Raw genomic sequence first — 14989 nt, 5'->3', positions numbered from 1 at the left:
TGAGGCAATATTAAAAAAAAAAATCAAACCAAGGACAGACATTCTCAAGCATCACAGCAGCCAGTGTAAAACAGTGACAGCACTACAAAGTATAACCGACAGACACAGGTCTGCCAACCTGACCAGTGTCAGCATTACTCTCACCAGGTGATCACTGACTAAAGTACTTGATCTCTTCACACAGTCCTTTTGATTATTTAAATTTCAACTAAAACACATTTACCTGCTAATTTTACAATTCCAGCTATCCAGAAGACTTTGGTAGGTAGGCTGCAGTCAGTGTTTGGAACCTCCACTCGCACTCCTTCTGCAATATCACCCCAGCAAGACCCCATGGGTGCCTGTCAAGGTTGTGGTTAAAAAGTCATCAGCTCACCATGTGAAAATATTAATTTTTTGTTATCTCAGTGTTCTACAAGCAACTTAAAAAGACAAAACGTTGAACATACATATAACCAACATACGGTTAGAAACCACTGTTTCTATGAGAACCTACTTTTGTTTTGATTTGACAACTATGTGTAATTGTATCCAATTATTCCTGCGTATTTACTGAAAAAACCTATAGTATTCCAAGTTTAAATAGCATTTAAGCACAAACTGTACATTCCCAAAGGTCAGTTTTATTCTATGATGTTTCAATTAGGAAGAAACTACTGATGTTAGTAAGAATGGTGGAAATCGCTATCCAATTCTACTTGCAAGAAACTCACGATACCTGTAGCACAGACATCAAAACTTTTAAAGTCTGCAAGTGAGGCATGCTGCTGGAAGAATGCCTAAAAAATACTTCTTTATTCTATTCTGATGATTTATTATGGTAGGATTTATCACCCACTGGTTCACATCCTCTCAGAGGAACAGGCTTTCACATCACCTGCAAGTGATCACTCCATGGAGCAGACAAAAAGAACAGAAGGCTCTAAGTGGCACTTTTTAAATGAACATCAGAAGGAAAGGCACAGCAAGATCCCTCACACTGTCCCATGTGAGGAATATGTTAGGAACAAGAAGGAATATCCACCTGATGAACTTGTAAGGGTTTGTAGAAGCTGGTGACAGAATTACATTTAGTTTGCTAACTCCAGAAGAACATTTTGTTGAACAGAGCACAATGAAATGTTAGTCAAATATGGTATTGTAGATACCAGAAATGCACAGTGCTGAAGAACCTAAGTTCTTAACAGTAATTCAACTGAAGTTATATTAGTAACAAGCCAGAAAATTTCTCAGTCTGCATTAAACTCGAGACTACCCAGGAAAAAGATATTCATATTTTGGGTGTTTTATAATAACACATCAATTCTGAGAAAGATAAATTCTTATCAGTTCAGAGATTACCCAGCTATCACTGGGACAACTGAAAGAGGGATCCTCTGGCTCTGCACTGCGTCTCATTTACAAAGCTCTTTGCAAACCCAGAGAACTGAATAGTGGGAATAGCAGTGGGAATAGCCTCCAACTGCACAGAAGCTACAAGTGAAGAAATCCGGATTAATCCTGAATAACTGAAAATGACAATAATGGAATTTTGCTGGCAATCAGCAATTGCCATTAGTAGCACTAGAAGCTGAATTTATCTTAAAAAAAGGAAACCCTTCACTAGTTGAAGTATTTGAGGTTATACAAAACTTAAAACTAGTTTCAACTCTTAAAGGAAATGTAAGTATGCCAGTTTCTATTCTTGAAGCCTGATCTTTTCATGTTCTGCTATGTCCCATCTACACCAGTCTAGACCACAGAGCTCTCTTCTGCCAACTGGCAGCCAAGGAAAAATCCATCTGAGAAGATGATAGCTTATTTTCACACACAAAATATGCAGACACAACTTAAGTCCTATCCTGTGATCACTACCTCTCTAAATTGACATGTGTAGGTTTTTGAATTGAATCGGGGAAATAAACTTTTCAAACTGCATATTTTAGCAAATCTTGTTGCCCATATAGATACAGACGAGGCCTAACAATCCAAAATAACAGTGCTGACTAATTTCATAATCCAGCTGCACTGAACTGAAGTAAATTTTATTGCCTGCTCATCTATTCAGTTGATTCAGAGAGAATAGTATATAAAAACACTTCTCCTGACATCAACTTAAAATGGAAACTTCATTTCCAGGGCGTGGATTGGTATAGACGGAAATAGCAGAAAGTTAAATTTGTCCTTGTCTGTGAAAACATTGGTTCTGCTAGTTCTCCTACACCAATCCATATGGCTCACCCTTTTAACAAGGAAGCCATCCTGTGCAGCATCACTGCTAAAATGTCAGACAATTATACTGTCCTGAGGGATGGTTTACAGCACACCTGCTGCACTGCACTATCTTAGTCTCCTTCACTCATTAGAGATATTCTTGAAGCAGGAAGACCTGGATAAACCAGGGCTGTGACAGCCATCTTCCTTCATCTGTCCTCTGTCTCATCTGATTAAACAATCAATGTTTGAAAAGTGCTTTTAAAAACTCAAAATGCACTAGAGAAGTGTTAAGTCTTACTTATCTGCTGACTGAAAGGTGACTGCAGTCTGGATTGGCATAGTGTGAACTAGCAGAACCATCATTTACAGGTAAGAACAAATTTACCTTTCAGACTCATGACGAAGACATCCACATCACATCACTCCCAAACAAGGAAGATCTGGTTCCTGGCTTCCTGCTCCGGGACATGACCTGGGAGGGGTCTATCTGTGAGCACCAAGGGCCTTCTCTGCAAGGTAAGGTGCAGTCAGGAAGGGCCTGTTTGACAGGAGCACCTAAAGGCCAAGTATTCCACATACGCACCTGAATAAAGAGCTCACATGGCTTAAATAAGTGGCTTCTAGAGGTTTTGGGTGGCATCAACACTGCCATGATTGCAGACTTTAAATTTAATCAGGATTTTAATGGCAAATCCTGATGGTGATGCTACCGATTCCATCAGTACCATGGTGATTCAATTCCTGAATTGTATGGAATGCTGAAACTTCATGTGTGAGCAGTGCCCCAACAACAGGTAATGCCAGATGAGAAAAAATGCAAAAGGGTTTAACAAAAACCTTCAAAGCAGAACACTGCCACACAGTGTAGCATCCTGGAAATGCTCCCTTAAATCACTGGATATAGTTTAAAAACAGATGAAATCAAGAGAATGAAAATATTTCAGCTCAGAATAAAATTCAGGTGGAACAAAGAACTTCAGGAAATGTGCCTCTCATTAGCAACAGAGTGAAAAGAAATAATTGCTCTTAATTGTGCATAAAATTGTCCCATAAGTAGTACCAAAAAATAACTCATATCACTGTAATTTGCTTTCAGTTGTAGCAATGGTGTGAACTAATAAAAGCAACTATAGAAAAGAGTAAAAAGTGTTTAGAGGATAAAAAGTGGAACGCAGGTCAGCAATGAGCTCACTGTATGTGACTAAACTGTAACTCAATATTATACTTAATTTAATGTTTTTTTCTCCTTGCAGCAGCTACTGCTGTGTGCCTGATTAATGCAATTTGACAAAATTTAAAAAAAAAAGGCTGCAAGGTGCACAAATGGGAATTCTGGCATTGTCATGGGCTTCCTGTAGGACATAAACCAAAGCAGTTCCCTCCTTCAGTTTACTGAATGCTGAAGTCATGGAGATGGCCACTCTATTGCTACTGAATTTTATTAGTGTCGCTCAACACTCAAATCTGGAATAAATGTAACATGGAAGCACAAAAAGCACATCAAAATACTTTGAAATTAATTCTTATCATATAGAGAAAGAACTTCCAAAGATTTAGATACTTTCATTCTAAAATGCAGCTGTTTTTAATTGAAGAAGTAACTTCCCAAGAAAAAACCAAAACCAGAAAAACTGATGTGTGAAATCTACATCAGACCTGAGATACTGAAGTATGCCAGGTTATAAAAAAAAGCCAAATCTCACATCTCATAATTCCTCTAAATTTTCTTTAATATTAATCCTAATGTTCCCTATCAAATAGCCATACAGATATATCCAGTATAAGCAGTAAATTCAATATATTTTACTGAATATTGAATTTAAGGGTAGATATGTCATGATTTTACTGTCAACTCAAAACTTCGATCTTGAACAGAATAAGCTTTATATATTCGATCACACACATACAGGTGTATGAAATCCATAATAGGGATGGTAAACAAATATCAACTAATACAAACTTTTACAAATCAAAGCAATATAGTATTCAGAAAACAGCAATTATCTTTCCAGAAGGTCAAAAAATAATACTGTTTAATTATCAATGGAGAGTGGGACAAAGAGAAGGATCTAACAAAAGAACACTGATGTGTTTTTCAGATTCTGACTGGTCTAAATAATGTATTTTTCAAAGAAATAATTACGGTAAAGTTAAATGCAAATCATACCCTTATAACACTAACTCATATCCACCAAAGAAGTAGAAATCTCCAAAGAAAACAGGAGGATTTGCATTTTACTTGTATGAAAAAGGAAAATAAGGACAGAAAAGAAACAACTTTCAGGCTACTTGGTAGCACTGTTGCCATTATCTTGTGAAAATTTTCGAGGTACAATGTGACCATGAGTGTGGTCTTGGTTCACATTATTGGGGCACTGTGCAGCTGAATGAATGAAGCAGTGAGAAAGGGAGATACAACTACTTTTAATTAAATGTAATGTTGGAGTATAATTTACAAGTGATCTGATGACTGTAGCTGTCTCTAATACAGGATGCCACACACCCCGAGACATTCGTAGATCCAATAGCACAGTCCATGTTATCAAACTATACTTTTTGATATGTACTATGAAATCACTTATTACATGTACATGGCTATGAAAGCAAAGTGCAAACATGCTGACTCGAGCATGCGGAATTTGATACAAATTCTCCAAGTTCTCCTAGCACAAGGCTCTGTTCTGGGCAGTAGCTGAGGCCTCTGAGCATAAAGGGTACTATTCACAGACTGCCAACTGCCAGGAGCCCTCAACTCCCACTGGTTTATGATCTGAGAGGGCTCAGCAGGAATTCCTGCGCTGAAGAGAAAATATTTCTCTTCTCTCTCATGGACAACTTCCATGAAGAAAAATGTTTGCTTTGATTACAACTTTCAGCACATAATTTAGAGCAAGACAAAAATTTTGTAATACAGTACACGTCAACTTCTCAAATTAAAAAATATCCTGAGAAAACACCTTTTGTCAAAGCTTTTACTTAAGAGACAAAGTACTGACAATATTTTAATTGTCAGTCTAACATCTCATGTCTGGAATTTTATAAGCACATTAAAGACAGATGGTGCCGAATATTTTCCCCAACCCCTAATTTCCTCAGTCATTAAAGAATGTCTTTTTGTCTGAAACTTTTAAAACTCTAAACCAAAGAAAACCAACTTTTTAAATTTCTGATTTCTAAACAGCCTTAATTTTCCCCCATACTAGACTACCTGGCAGCATGACTGACCTGGAGAATCTGACTAAAAATAAATAAAGAAAACCCCAAATCTAAATATGTAATAAAAAGATCAGTCCAACACAATGGAACAAGCCTGACTTAATCTAAAAAGCCTTTTGTAACTGTTTTCAGTACAGCTTGACTTGTCTGGTTCATTACTCTGCAGTACATGGGATGATTTTGTGACTTGAACATAAGAAAAAATTCTCAAGTATGTAAGAGCCTTCCTGTTTGTTTATAAGAGTGTAACTATGATGAAAGTAACTGATGGTGTTCAGAATGATTTTAAAGGACAGATCAATTATCTAAAAAGTAGTAATACTCACATCATGAAAAACATTTGGATATTAATGTTTTGAAAGAACAAATTCAAGAACTTCCACAGACTCACTTCTACACACACAGAGAAGGAAAGCACAAACTGAGAAATACTCACGTGTTTAAAGCAGGTAACAGGAGCTGCTGTAAAGCTATTACTATTGATGTAGTGACCCCAGCTGAAACCTTCCACAGGGACAGCTGCTAAGGGAAAGTTATTTCAGTTAGGAAGCTACTCATGAGGCATAAATCTTTCAGTGTTTTTGTTTCAGCTCTGTTTATATGCTGTTACCTGCTTTTGTCTTTGCCTGGTTTTGTAAAGTCGCTTGGTACTGGGCATATGCTGCTAATTTAGCCACTAAGGGCTGTTTTTGTAGAACTTTAGCCTTCTTTGTTGGAGGTTTACCCTAAAAAAAACCCCACAAGCCAAGTAAGTAACATCTTTCCAAACTCTCATCAAGAAATTTCCACAGGTCTGCAGCTATCTTTGACAGATTTAAACTAAAATCAGAAGTACACAGAGACTGACTATCACACATGTATTATAAAAAAAAATAAATTAAAAACCAGTAGTAAGGAGTGTCCAAAAGATGACTTTTGTACTACTATCCCAACTTGAACAGCACTATAGATTGATTCACTGTTGTTTACCTGAAAAAAAGATATCTCTTAAAAGCAGGTCAAAAGGAAGAACTTTTAATCTAACTTATAGCAATGCGATTTTCTTGGCACTTGTTGTAATGAATTTGAGACAGGGTATAATGATATTTCTTGACATTTTTCTATCTTTTCTTGAATACTACTAACATGCCTGGATGATTACTTGATTAATATTTCAAGTCAACGGACATATACCTATTTTGCAACTCTACAAAGAAAACCCTCAAACCCAAGAAACTGATTTTAAAAGATGCAGCCATCTGTACAATACCCTATTTCACCACCACAGACGACAGAAAGGATGTAAAGAAAATGGTGTCTGTACCGCTACCTGAAGCCTGGCCAGAATGCTGGCCTTCTTGGAGTTGGAGGAATAGCTTCTGGAGCACGACACACTGCAGAAGCGCTTGGTTTTAGAGTAAAAAGCATCCCGGACACCAACCATCCCACACATCTCACACGTAGCTAATCAGAAGAAAGAAAAACAACCTCAAAATATTAAGAGTGCAGTTAAAATTGCAAAAAAAATTCAGAATGCAGAGGACAGAATGAAGGTCCTGGAGGTGGTACCATCAAACAGTTTCTGAGGGCTTTACCCCAAAGAAAATTGCACAGGAAAAAAAATTTAAAACACCACTATTAATATCAGTGAAACAGCAAGAACCTCAAGTTCACTGGTGAAACAGTGCCTTTTTCTGCTCCCTATTAATTTAATCTCCGGTGCAAGTGAATGACCCAGCTAAATCAGTTCAAGCCGATTTTTGGTTTTTCACTGTTCTCAAGGAAACATCTGCTTTGAATCTGGGCTTGCCAATCTTGGTTTCCTCTAAACATAGAATACTTCCAACCTGAAATAAAACCAGATTTACTGTTTGATTCATAAATTAGTATATCCCAATTACCCCAGCCCACCAGTGATTTTTTTGGGCTTGAATTGTGCCCAGAGACGGACAGCATCACCTACAGTGTATTCCATGATGAGTAAGACTCAGAGACCAACTAAGGCCAGTGAGACAACACCCAAATTATGCCGAGAGAGAGCTCTACACTAATCACTAGGATTTCACATAAAATATTTTTCCCTGGTAACAAAAGAAATCTTCCCTTTCAATTTATTTTCCTAGTATCTTCCAGCTCACAGCTAGTGAGAGGAGTGAGCAGGTATACACTAACAGGTTTTATACAGTAGCAGTAATGAAGTTTTTAAACATACTGTATTTAAACATACTGTACATGTAACAAAGGACAGGGAAAAGGTATGCCCTAGCTAGATAGAACACACTGACATTGTCCTTAAAGCTCCAAGAATAAAACCAATGCACATGAGAACACATACATGCACGTGCAAACACAACACATTTGACAGGAGGGCAGATGTTCCCATACTACTCCTTTCCTGTCAGCAGGATTCAAACCCCTCCCCTTATTTCAGTTTAGCAGAACCCAAACAATTCCCCTAATCAAAACCAACCAACCCCAACTCTCTAGCTGCTTATACCTTTTCAGTTGGGATCAACATTTGGGATGGGACCGTCACAACCCAGCACACGCTAAAATCCATTAACATCCAACTCCTTGGATTCAGACAGCACATACTTACCCATGCCAGATTTGCCATCAGGATAAGTATAAACTTGCCCATTGTTCTTGATAATTGGGAGACTGGATGGCAAAGGAGCAACCTCCTCCTCACTTTCATCGGAACTGGAGCTGCTGCTGGTGTCCTCACTACAACTATCATAACCGTCAAACATCCCGAACGAGTCTCGGCGTTTCCTTTCCACTTGTGAACTATGTTCTGTCTAAAAATTAAAAATAACCAAACAACAAAGAAACCAAGGAATACCAGAATGTTCTGAATGCAAAGATTTCAAAGTCAAGCCTAAAAAGTTTCACAGGTCTAAGGCACTGCTGTATCAGCACAGACATGAGCCATGTATTGCCAATTACGTGAGCATTGGTATAATCAAAACTGGCCAATTTTTGGTGTTGTGATATACAGAAAGAAAAAAAATCTATCTCATGCTCCACTGAGAATACACAGAAGCCATCCATACATTTAATTTCCTTGGTATCTTTGGAGTTCATTAAGTCTGATGAGCTGAACACTGACAGCCACACTGATCTTCTATGCAAATGAGCACATTCCAGATGGCTGCAGCCAATTCCACTAAAACTCATTCATTTGAGAAAGCTGGGCAGAGAAAAGACAGTTCAATCAGGAAGGTCCTTATACCACAGCAAAAGGAATGAGAGGCTCTCTACTCTTATTGGCTTGTGGGGTTATCCATAAATCACTCAGCTCCCCTATGAGTCTGTGACTCCTGTGTGAAGCAGGAACACCTCTCCAGCTCACAGGACTGTTCAGAGGATTAATACATTAACCATTATGAAGAGCTCAGTTACTATGGCAATAGGGTCTGTACAAATGCTGAAAGAGAGAAAGGTGACTAATTTGCCACTGTCATATACAAAAAACTTGTTACATAATATTTTTTCTATAATCAAAAAATCTGAAGTAGGATAAAACCATGCAATTTTGTAGAAGGCATGACAATTAAGCAATTTCCAGCAAAGACAGTAAAGAAGCAAAACATTAACTGATATACTTTTTCTGAGGCACATCCACCACATGTATTTTGATACAGTGACAATTTTCACTTAATTAATATCTTACACAGCTCCATTGAAACAAGGCTACTCCTATGTGAGCTGCCCCCCTCAAGCTAAAAAAACATTTTATGTTTCATATTATTTCCATAATCTTAGTATCTACTAAGTTTGAGAGGAAATAACAAATAAAGACCAAAATAAGAAATTCTACAATAAAAACGCAAGTTAGGGGAGTGAAGTACAGATAAGAAAATATGAAAAATTAAAAAAGCCTTTGGCTCAGCTTCCTTTTCCAAGAGCTAATTTTATTTAAAAGTCAGTATAGAGAGAAAAGTAATGTGATTGGGCTTTTCCTTCTTAAATTGCATTTGGATTCATAACTTCAAGATTTCGTCACAATTCCTCAAATCCCTTTCCTAGAGGGTATGCCTGAACATCTTTATTGTTAGATCTCATTCATTCCTTTTTCTGCCATGCTATGCCTTTATTATCATATATTCTACTTTGCAATCTAAATAAATCCTATTATGGAAGAATTTCCTAATAGGCACAAGCAAAAACTGATTTCCACACTGACCTAATCCTAGCATGCAATTATTAAAAAAAAATATTTTCCAAAATCCCAGTAAGCACAAAAGGTTACGCAATAAGGCAAACACTTTAAACACTTCTGAAACAAAACAACCAATTCAGTGTAATATTAATTATGAATATACACCCCAGGAAAAAAAAAGAATTGTATTAAGTCAAATCAAATTTAGGATAGGGCATAACCTGACAACTTCCTCAAGGAAGGCTGAAACCAGCCCACGGAATTGTTAGAGGAAACACTGAGCCATGGCAGACAAAGCCCAGCCCCGACCCATGCTGGCAGCAGTGTCACCTGTCCCATATGCCACCAACATGCATGACAGTGACTTGTTTGTATGTGCACATGTGCGCAGCTTAAGGCAGAAGATGAGCACAACGTTGCCATGGATACAGTGTCCTGCCAACACTGCCAGGAAATTTCAGAGCAGATGATGAAAACTAGTCATCTTCCTGAAGATTTCAGGAACCCTTTAACATCTCACAGTATTTAAGTTCTTTTGACCACAGTCTCTGCTAAGATATAAACTGTGATTCCATATGAACCATTCTCAACAGTACTACCAGAGCACTATGATGCTTAGGTTTTATGGACAGATACTTGTGGTGTTTCAAAGCCCAGGGAAGGCTCTCCCTCTTCATGCCCTTATCCTCTTTAAGACAGCTGGTTTGATTTCACTAAGAGATTAGGACCTCATCCCATACCAAAGTGTGATTCTATGGCTTCAGCCCTCTTATGGAGGCTGCAGTATAAGCCTGTCTTAGGATATTCCCTTCCTACTCCAGACTGGAGAACCCTGGACCTATAGGTAACTTTGCTCAGTGGTCTGAAATGCTGATGCCGGTCAGAAGTAATTGAAGTGCAGCCTATTCCCAATTCCCCACGCCAGCTCTGCTCCCACTACCAGGGAAGGTGGAAGAAGAACTGGGAAGCTGGGGGCAAGGTGAAGGACCAGAAGCCGAAGCACAGGGCAAGGTGACTACCACAACAGTGCTCTTTTTGTTGTTCTTTTGCATCACTTCCATTTAGAACCACAATATTACCACTAAGCTCTCTTTGCCAAAATATCCACAGATGGGAAGGAAAACAGCTTCTCTTTGTAAATGGAAAGTTGGGCGCTCAATTAGGAAAAATAATTCTCCAGTTTTATACAACTTCAAAAGTAGCAGTCATCAAGTTTTTCAGTTTAACTACACTGTCAAAACAAACCCCATGTATCACCTTTCCATTTACTAAATATTCAGCCAAACTGCTCCAATTCCAAAATATTGAATATCAAATCTGCAATTAAGATCAGCCAGATTTGCTTATCATTTTAAAGTAATACTGTAGTTTTTAAAAAACATTTGTATCCCAGCTTTTGCCAGATAATTTATGCAGGACATTCTTAATGTTAATTTGTAGTTATTACCTGAATTGCAATTGGGGAAACTACTCAAAATGTTTTGTGAGATTTCAAAAAGGCAGAGTTTGCAGGGAAAAAAAACAACAAAATACTTCATACACAAAAGTAGGTGGAAGTTAAGGAAGAGGATATACAAATACCTATGGCTGGAATTTTGTTAGAGCAGATCAAAACACTTCTCTTTTGATAATAAACACCATGGAGGTTCTTTTTAACCCATGTTGAAACACAGCATTTGTAGGAACAAAGTGAACATGAGGAAGTTTTGATAACCCTTCCTGCAGAATTCATATGAAGAAAAGGAGCTCTATCATCTGGAAGTGAAAAAAGTAGGAGCACTGCTTGAATTCAAAGGTCAAAGACACATCCTTACAAAAAGGACAACGTATACCTCAAACAGATTTATAACTAAGATAAAGCAGCAGCTTTAGTACAGCAGCAGTTTGCAATTTCTGCTGAGTCCTTGCTAATTGGTTCCACCCTTGTTTTTTTTTTTTTTGGAAAATTAAGTACAAAATTTCCCCCTTTCTGATTTTCTAGGGCCTCAGTCTTTTTCCAGAAGCTCTCAACCACCTCATCAACAGTTCCTGAAGTGCTGGTGGCCTCTAATACACTATGGCAAGCTTCATCAGAGATACCAGGAAATTGGAACCATCTACCTTATGCACACATTCTCTCTCCCTTTGTAGTTATCCCTCCTATCTTCAAAAAAGGCAAAAGGAAAGCCCAGGAAATGACAGATCAAAGAGCCTCATCTCATCCCTGATGAGGTAACAGAGCAAGCAATGTTGGAAGTCATTTCTAGGCATGTGAAGGACAAGCAAATCTTGACAAGTCCTTTTAGGCTTCACAGACAACAGCAACACCTTTTGTGTCTGAAGCAGCATCTCCCCACAGCAGCTGCAGGTCCTAGGATTCAAAAAGAGGTGTGCAAAAAAAACCCACAAAAACAAACAAAAATCCAACCCTTAAATCAACATAAAACCAGCTTCCTACTCTTCAAAGTTGGACTTAGCACTAAAAATCATGCTGAGGAGATTGTCTTTTCCTCAAAACACAACCTGAACTGTATTCAACTTCTAACAAAACAGGGACCAGCCTCCTGTCTATCCAGAAAAACTGCTTGGAGCAGGAGCCTGGCTTGCTATTAAACAGAACCTTGCAGCTGGTTAATGCCAAAAGAGCAGCAGCTTGAGTAACTACTCCGCTAATAGAGTCTATCTGTACATTAAGCAGAAGCAATGCACAAACAAAAGAACAAGACAAACTTCCAGGCATTCTGGCTAAGGTTTATTTTCCTAATAAGATTACTAGTTCCTCAGCAGAGGTTTTTAGTCAGAGCACTGTGAAATGTATCATGAGCAGCACAAGCAAATCACCCTGTACTATTTGCTCAGGGGGTTTCTTGCATACTTTTCTTTATTGAAGGGATGGGTGGAGAAAGGAACTCTTAAGAACTGCTTTCTTTTCCTGCCCAACTTCCCATTTTCCTGTTCTTCCCCTCCTCCCAGTGAATACTTGACAACAGAGCATTTTTAAGAAATACTCTTAATTAAGCATTACATAAGGCAAATGGTATGAAAAAGAACACAGTTACGGAAACTGGTTTTCCTGAGAGCAGGAAGGCAACTCTAAACAAATAAGAAAATAACCAGTTTCTCACTCTAAACATACATTTTTATATACATATAAATACACACACATTGAATTTGATCAACACATTATAGCATACATTCTCTGAGTTTAGTAACTACTCTTACAACACAAAAAAGTGGGCACAAAGGGTGAGCAATCCATGGCAAAACCAGATATCATTTCATGTTATTTAGACATCAAACACTTACTTAGGAAATGGCTTTAGTGTCTTGATGAAGACTATGCTCAAGCATTGGCAAAATTTATGCAAAAGAGTTTTGAAGGTAAGAACTTGCAAGAAAAACACTCCATTATTATGTAACCAAAATTATTACCCCCAGGTAAGTGCTGCTGACCACAAGAGGAAGATCCAAAACAGACACAGAAAGGTTTCAAACCACTCTAAATGGTTGTTGTTACTTTTGAATTCAGTCTGGATCTTGAACTCAGAATGGAAGCAATTTGGAGCTTGGAGTACAAGAGCTGTAGCTCAGCAAAGGTACACCAGCACTTGAACAGAGGCATCACTTCCTATATTCACCTCCAACCCGCCCAAACAGGACAGAACTATGGACAGATGGGATCTGAGGCCAAGGTCAACAATGAGGTCACCATAACCTTCAAGCCAAGGGTCTGTCATAAGACAGATTTACTTTAATCACATATCCTGGATGGATCCAAGGTATTTCCAAGTTAAAATTAAACTTGATGCACAGGTTTTGTTTTCAATAGTTCATTGACGCTTTATGCTACAAACTTAGCTTCAGCTCTGGATGTCAAGGAAACACTACAATAGAACTAATTTATTACAACTCTTTTGAATGCAAGTTGGCCAAAATAATTTACAGTAGAATAGTAGCTTGTCCCTGTGGAACTGAAGCCTAATTGTGCCTCAGAACATGACCAAAAAAGAAAATTCAAACATGATACCAATTTAAAGAAAACACACTTTCAGCTTTCATTAAAAACAAACAAACAAAGACCCCCAAAACTAAACATCTTGGGATTCTTGGAAATCAGAACCAACCAAACTTACTTTTTTTTATATAAGCAACTCACCTCTATCTGGAAATGTGCCTTCCACTCTTATTATAAGTAAAATCTCTGCTGGAAAATTACAGAAATGTTTTTTCCTGTCTCTTCATTTGCTATGTATGACAGCATTTTGTCTGAAGTCAGTTTCTGCTGTTTGCCAATGGTTTTGTCCATAGCCTCTTCCCCAGGGGGTTTCACACAAGAGGGGAGACTCTTTCATAAAAAAATATATCACATTAGCAGGAAATTTTGGAGGGAGGTATGATGATTAATCTGTGAAATATCTGAGTTTTGATAAAACTAAAAATCTGTTACAAACTCTATTACATTTCTATAAGGTCCTTACAGGAGTAAGGCAAAGGAAGAGGCAAATATTTCACTTTAAACACTGTGTCACCATTGAAATTAACAAACAAACAAAACCCCAAATAAAATAACACATTTAAATATAAAGAACCCCAAAACCACCACCAACCCAAACCCAAAGTCTTCAACACCTAAATTCATTCCACATGCTCAGAGCCAGGTTCAGCAAAGGATCCCACATCCCCAGAGTGTACCAACTTACCTGAGAAATGAAGGAATGCAGTAGTGGTTTGCAGAAGATATGAAAAGCCTTGCAAAATTAAATCAAATTTTAGAAGGTAATAGAAATGAAAGCCAATGAGAGGGAATTTCTCTGCATGTTACCACTGCTGCCAGGGACACCTTGCTCTTTAGGGAACAATGAAGAGAATTCTTACTTCCAGTTTGCAATTTTTCTGCATGTGCACAAACCCACATTTTCTCAAGAACAACACCTAAACTGTTCCTGGGAAACAAGATCCCGCTGCATAGTTTCCTACAGCCTTCATTATCCACTTCCTAAAAACGTTCCCTAGGCCAATGAAATGAGCAAAGACAATTAACCTGACAAGTTTTATTGCCTTCTTAAGGGAATATATTATTTTAGTTCTCATTGAAGGCTCCAGATTAGACTCATAGCCTTAGTCCATTCCTTTTTAGTCAAAACCAAACTGTTGAATACAATAAATAGGTAAATCTAGGTCCTCAAACCTTCAAAATAATTTTAATTTAAAATACAAGAAATTGCCCTGCAGCTTTCAGTTTTTGACTAGGCTTAGATTTGAAAAATCGTGACAGTTGCCAGCCACATTTTAAAATAAATTGCTTTTTCACACACAGAATCTTTTACCATTATCAGCATATGCTTTGTAGTAGGACCTGTAATTTTCATAGCCACGCCGGGCAGAAATTGCTACACTTTCAAACATTTCCAGCAACAACCTGAAAGTGAAACTGGTTTCATGAGTTAACTACTA

The 14989-nt window shown here is 37.8% G+C and overlaps 1 protein-coding gene across 12 annotated transcripts in view; it reads right to left on the bottom strand.

The window, feature by feature from the left end:
- MBTD1 (mbt domain containing 1) overlaps nt 1-14989 on the bottom strand; it is a 35788-nt gene that overhangs the window by 19657 nt on the left and 1142 nt on the right. For 2 of the 12 annotated variants that reach the window (XM_038157021.1, XM_038157024.1), the window contains exons 2-6: nt 7991-8192; nt 6716-6855; nt 6023-6137; nt 5849-5934; nt 224-341 (exon numbers count right to left, since the gene is read on the bottom strand). In XM_038157021.1, the coding sequence (XP_038012949.1) occupies nt 224-341; nt 5849-5934; nt 6023-6137; nt 6716-6855; nt 7991-8192 (661 nt within the window). Of the gene's footprint in view, nt 1-223; nt 342-5848; nt 5935-6022; nt 6138-6715; nt 6856-7990; nt 8195-13691; nt 13881-14989 lie in introns of those variants that run through there. The other 10 variants (XM_038157022.1, XM_038157028.1, XM_038157029.1 and 7 more) reach the window with 8 other exon arrangements.

The sequence above is a fragment of the Motacilla alba genome, chromosome 18, assembly GCF_015832195.1.
Source record: "Motacilla alba alba isolate MOTALB_02 chromosome 18, Motacilla_alba_V1.0_pri, whole genome shotgun sequence".
NCBI lineage: Eukaryota > Metazoa > Chordata > Aves > Passeriformes > Motacillidae > Motacilla > Motacilla alba.
This window is presented reverse-complemented; position numbering and strand designations above follow the sequence as displayed.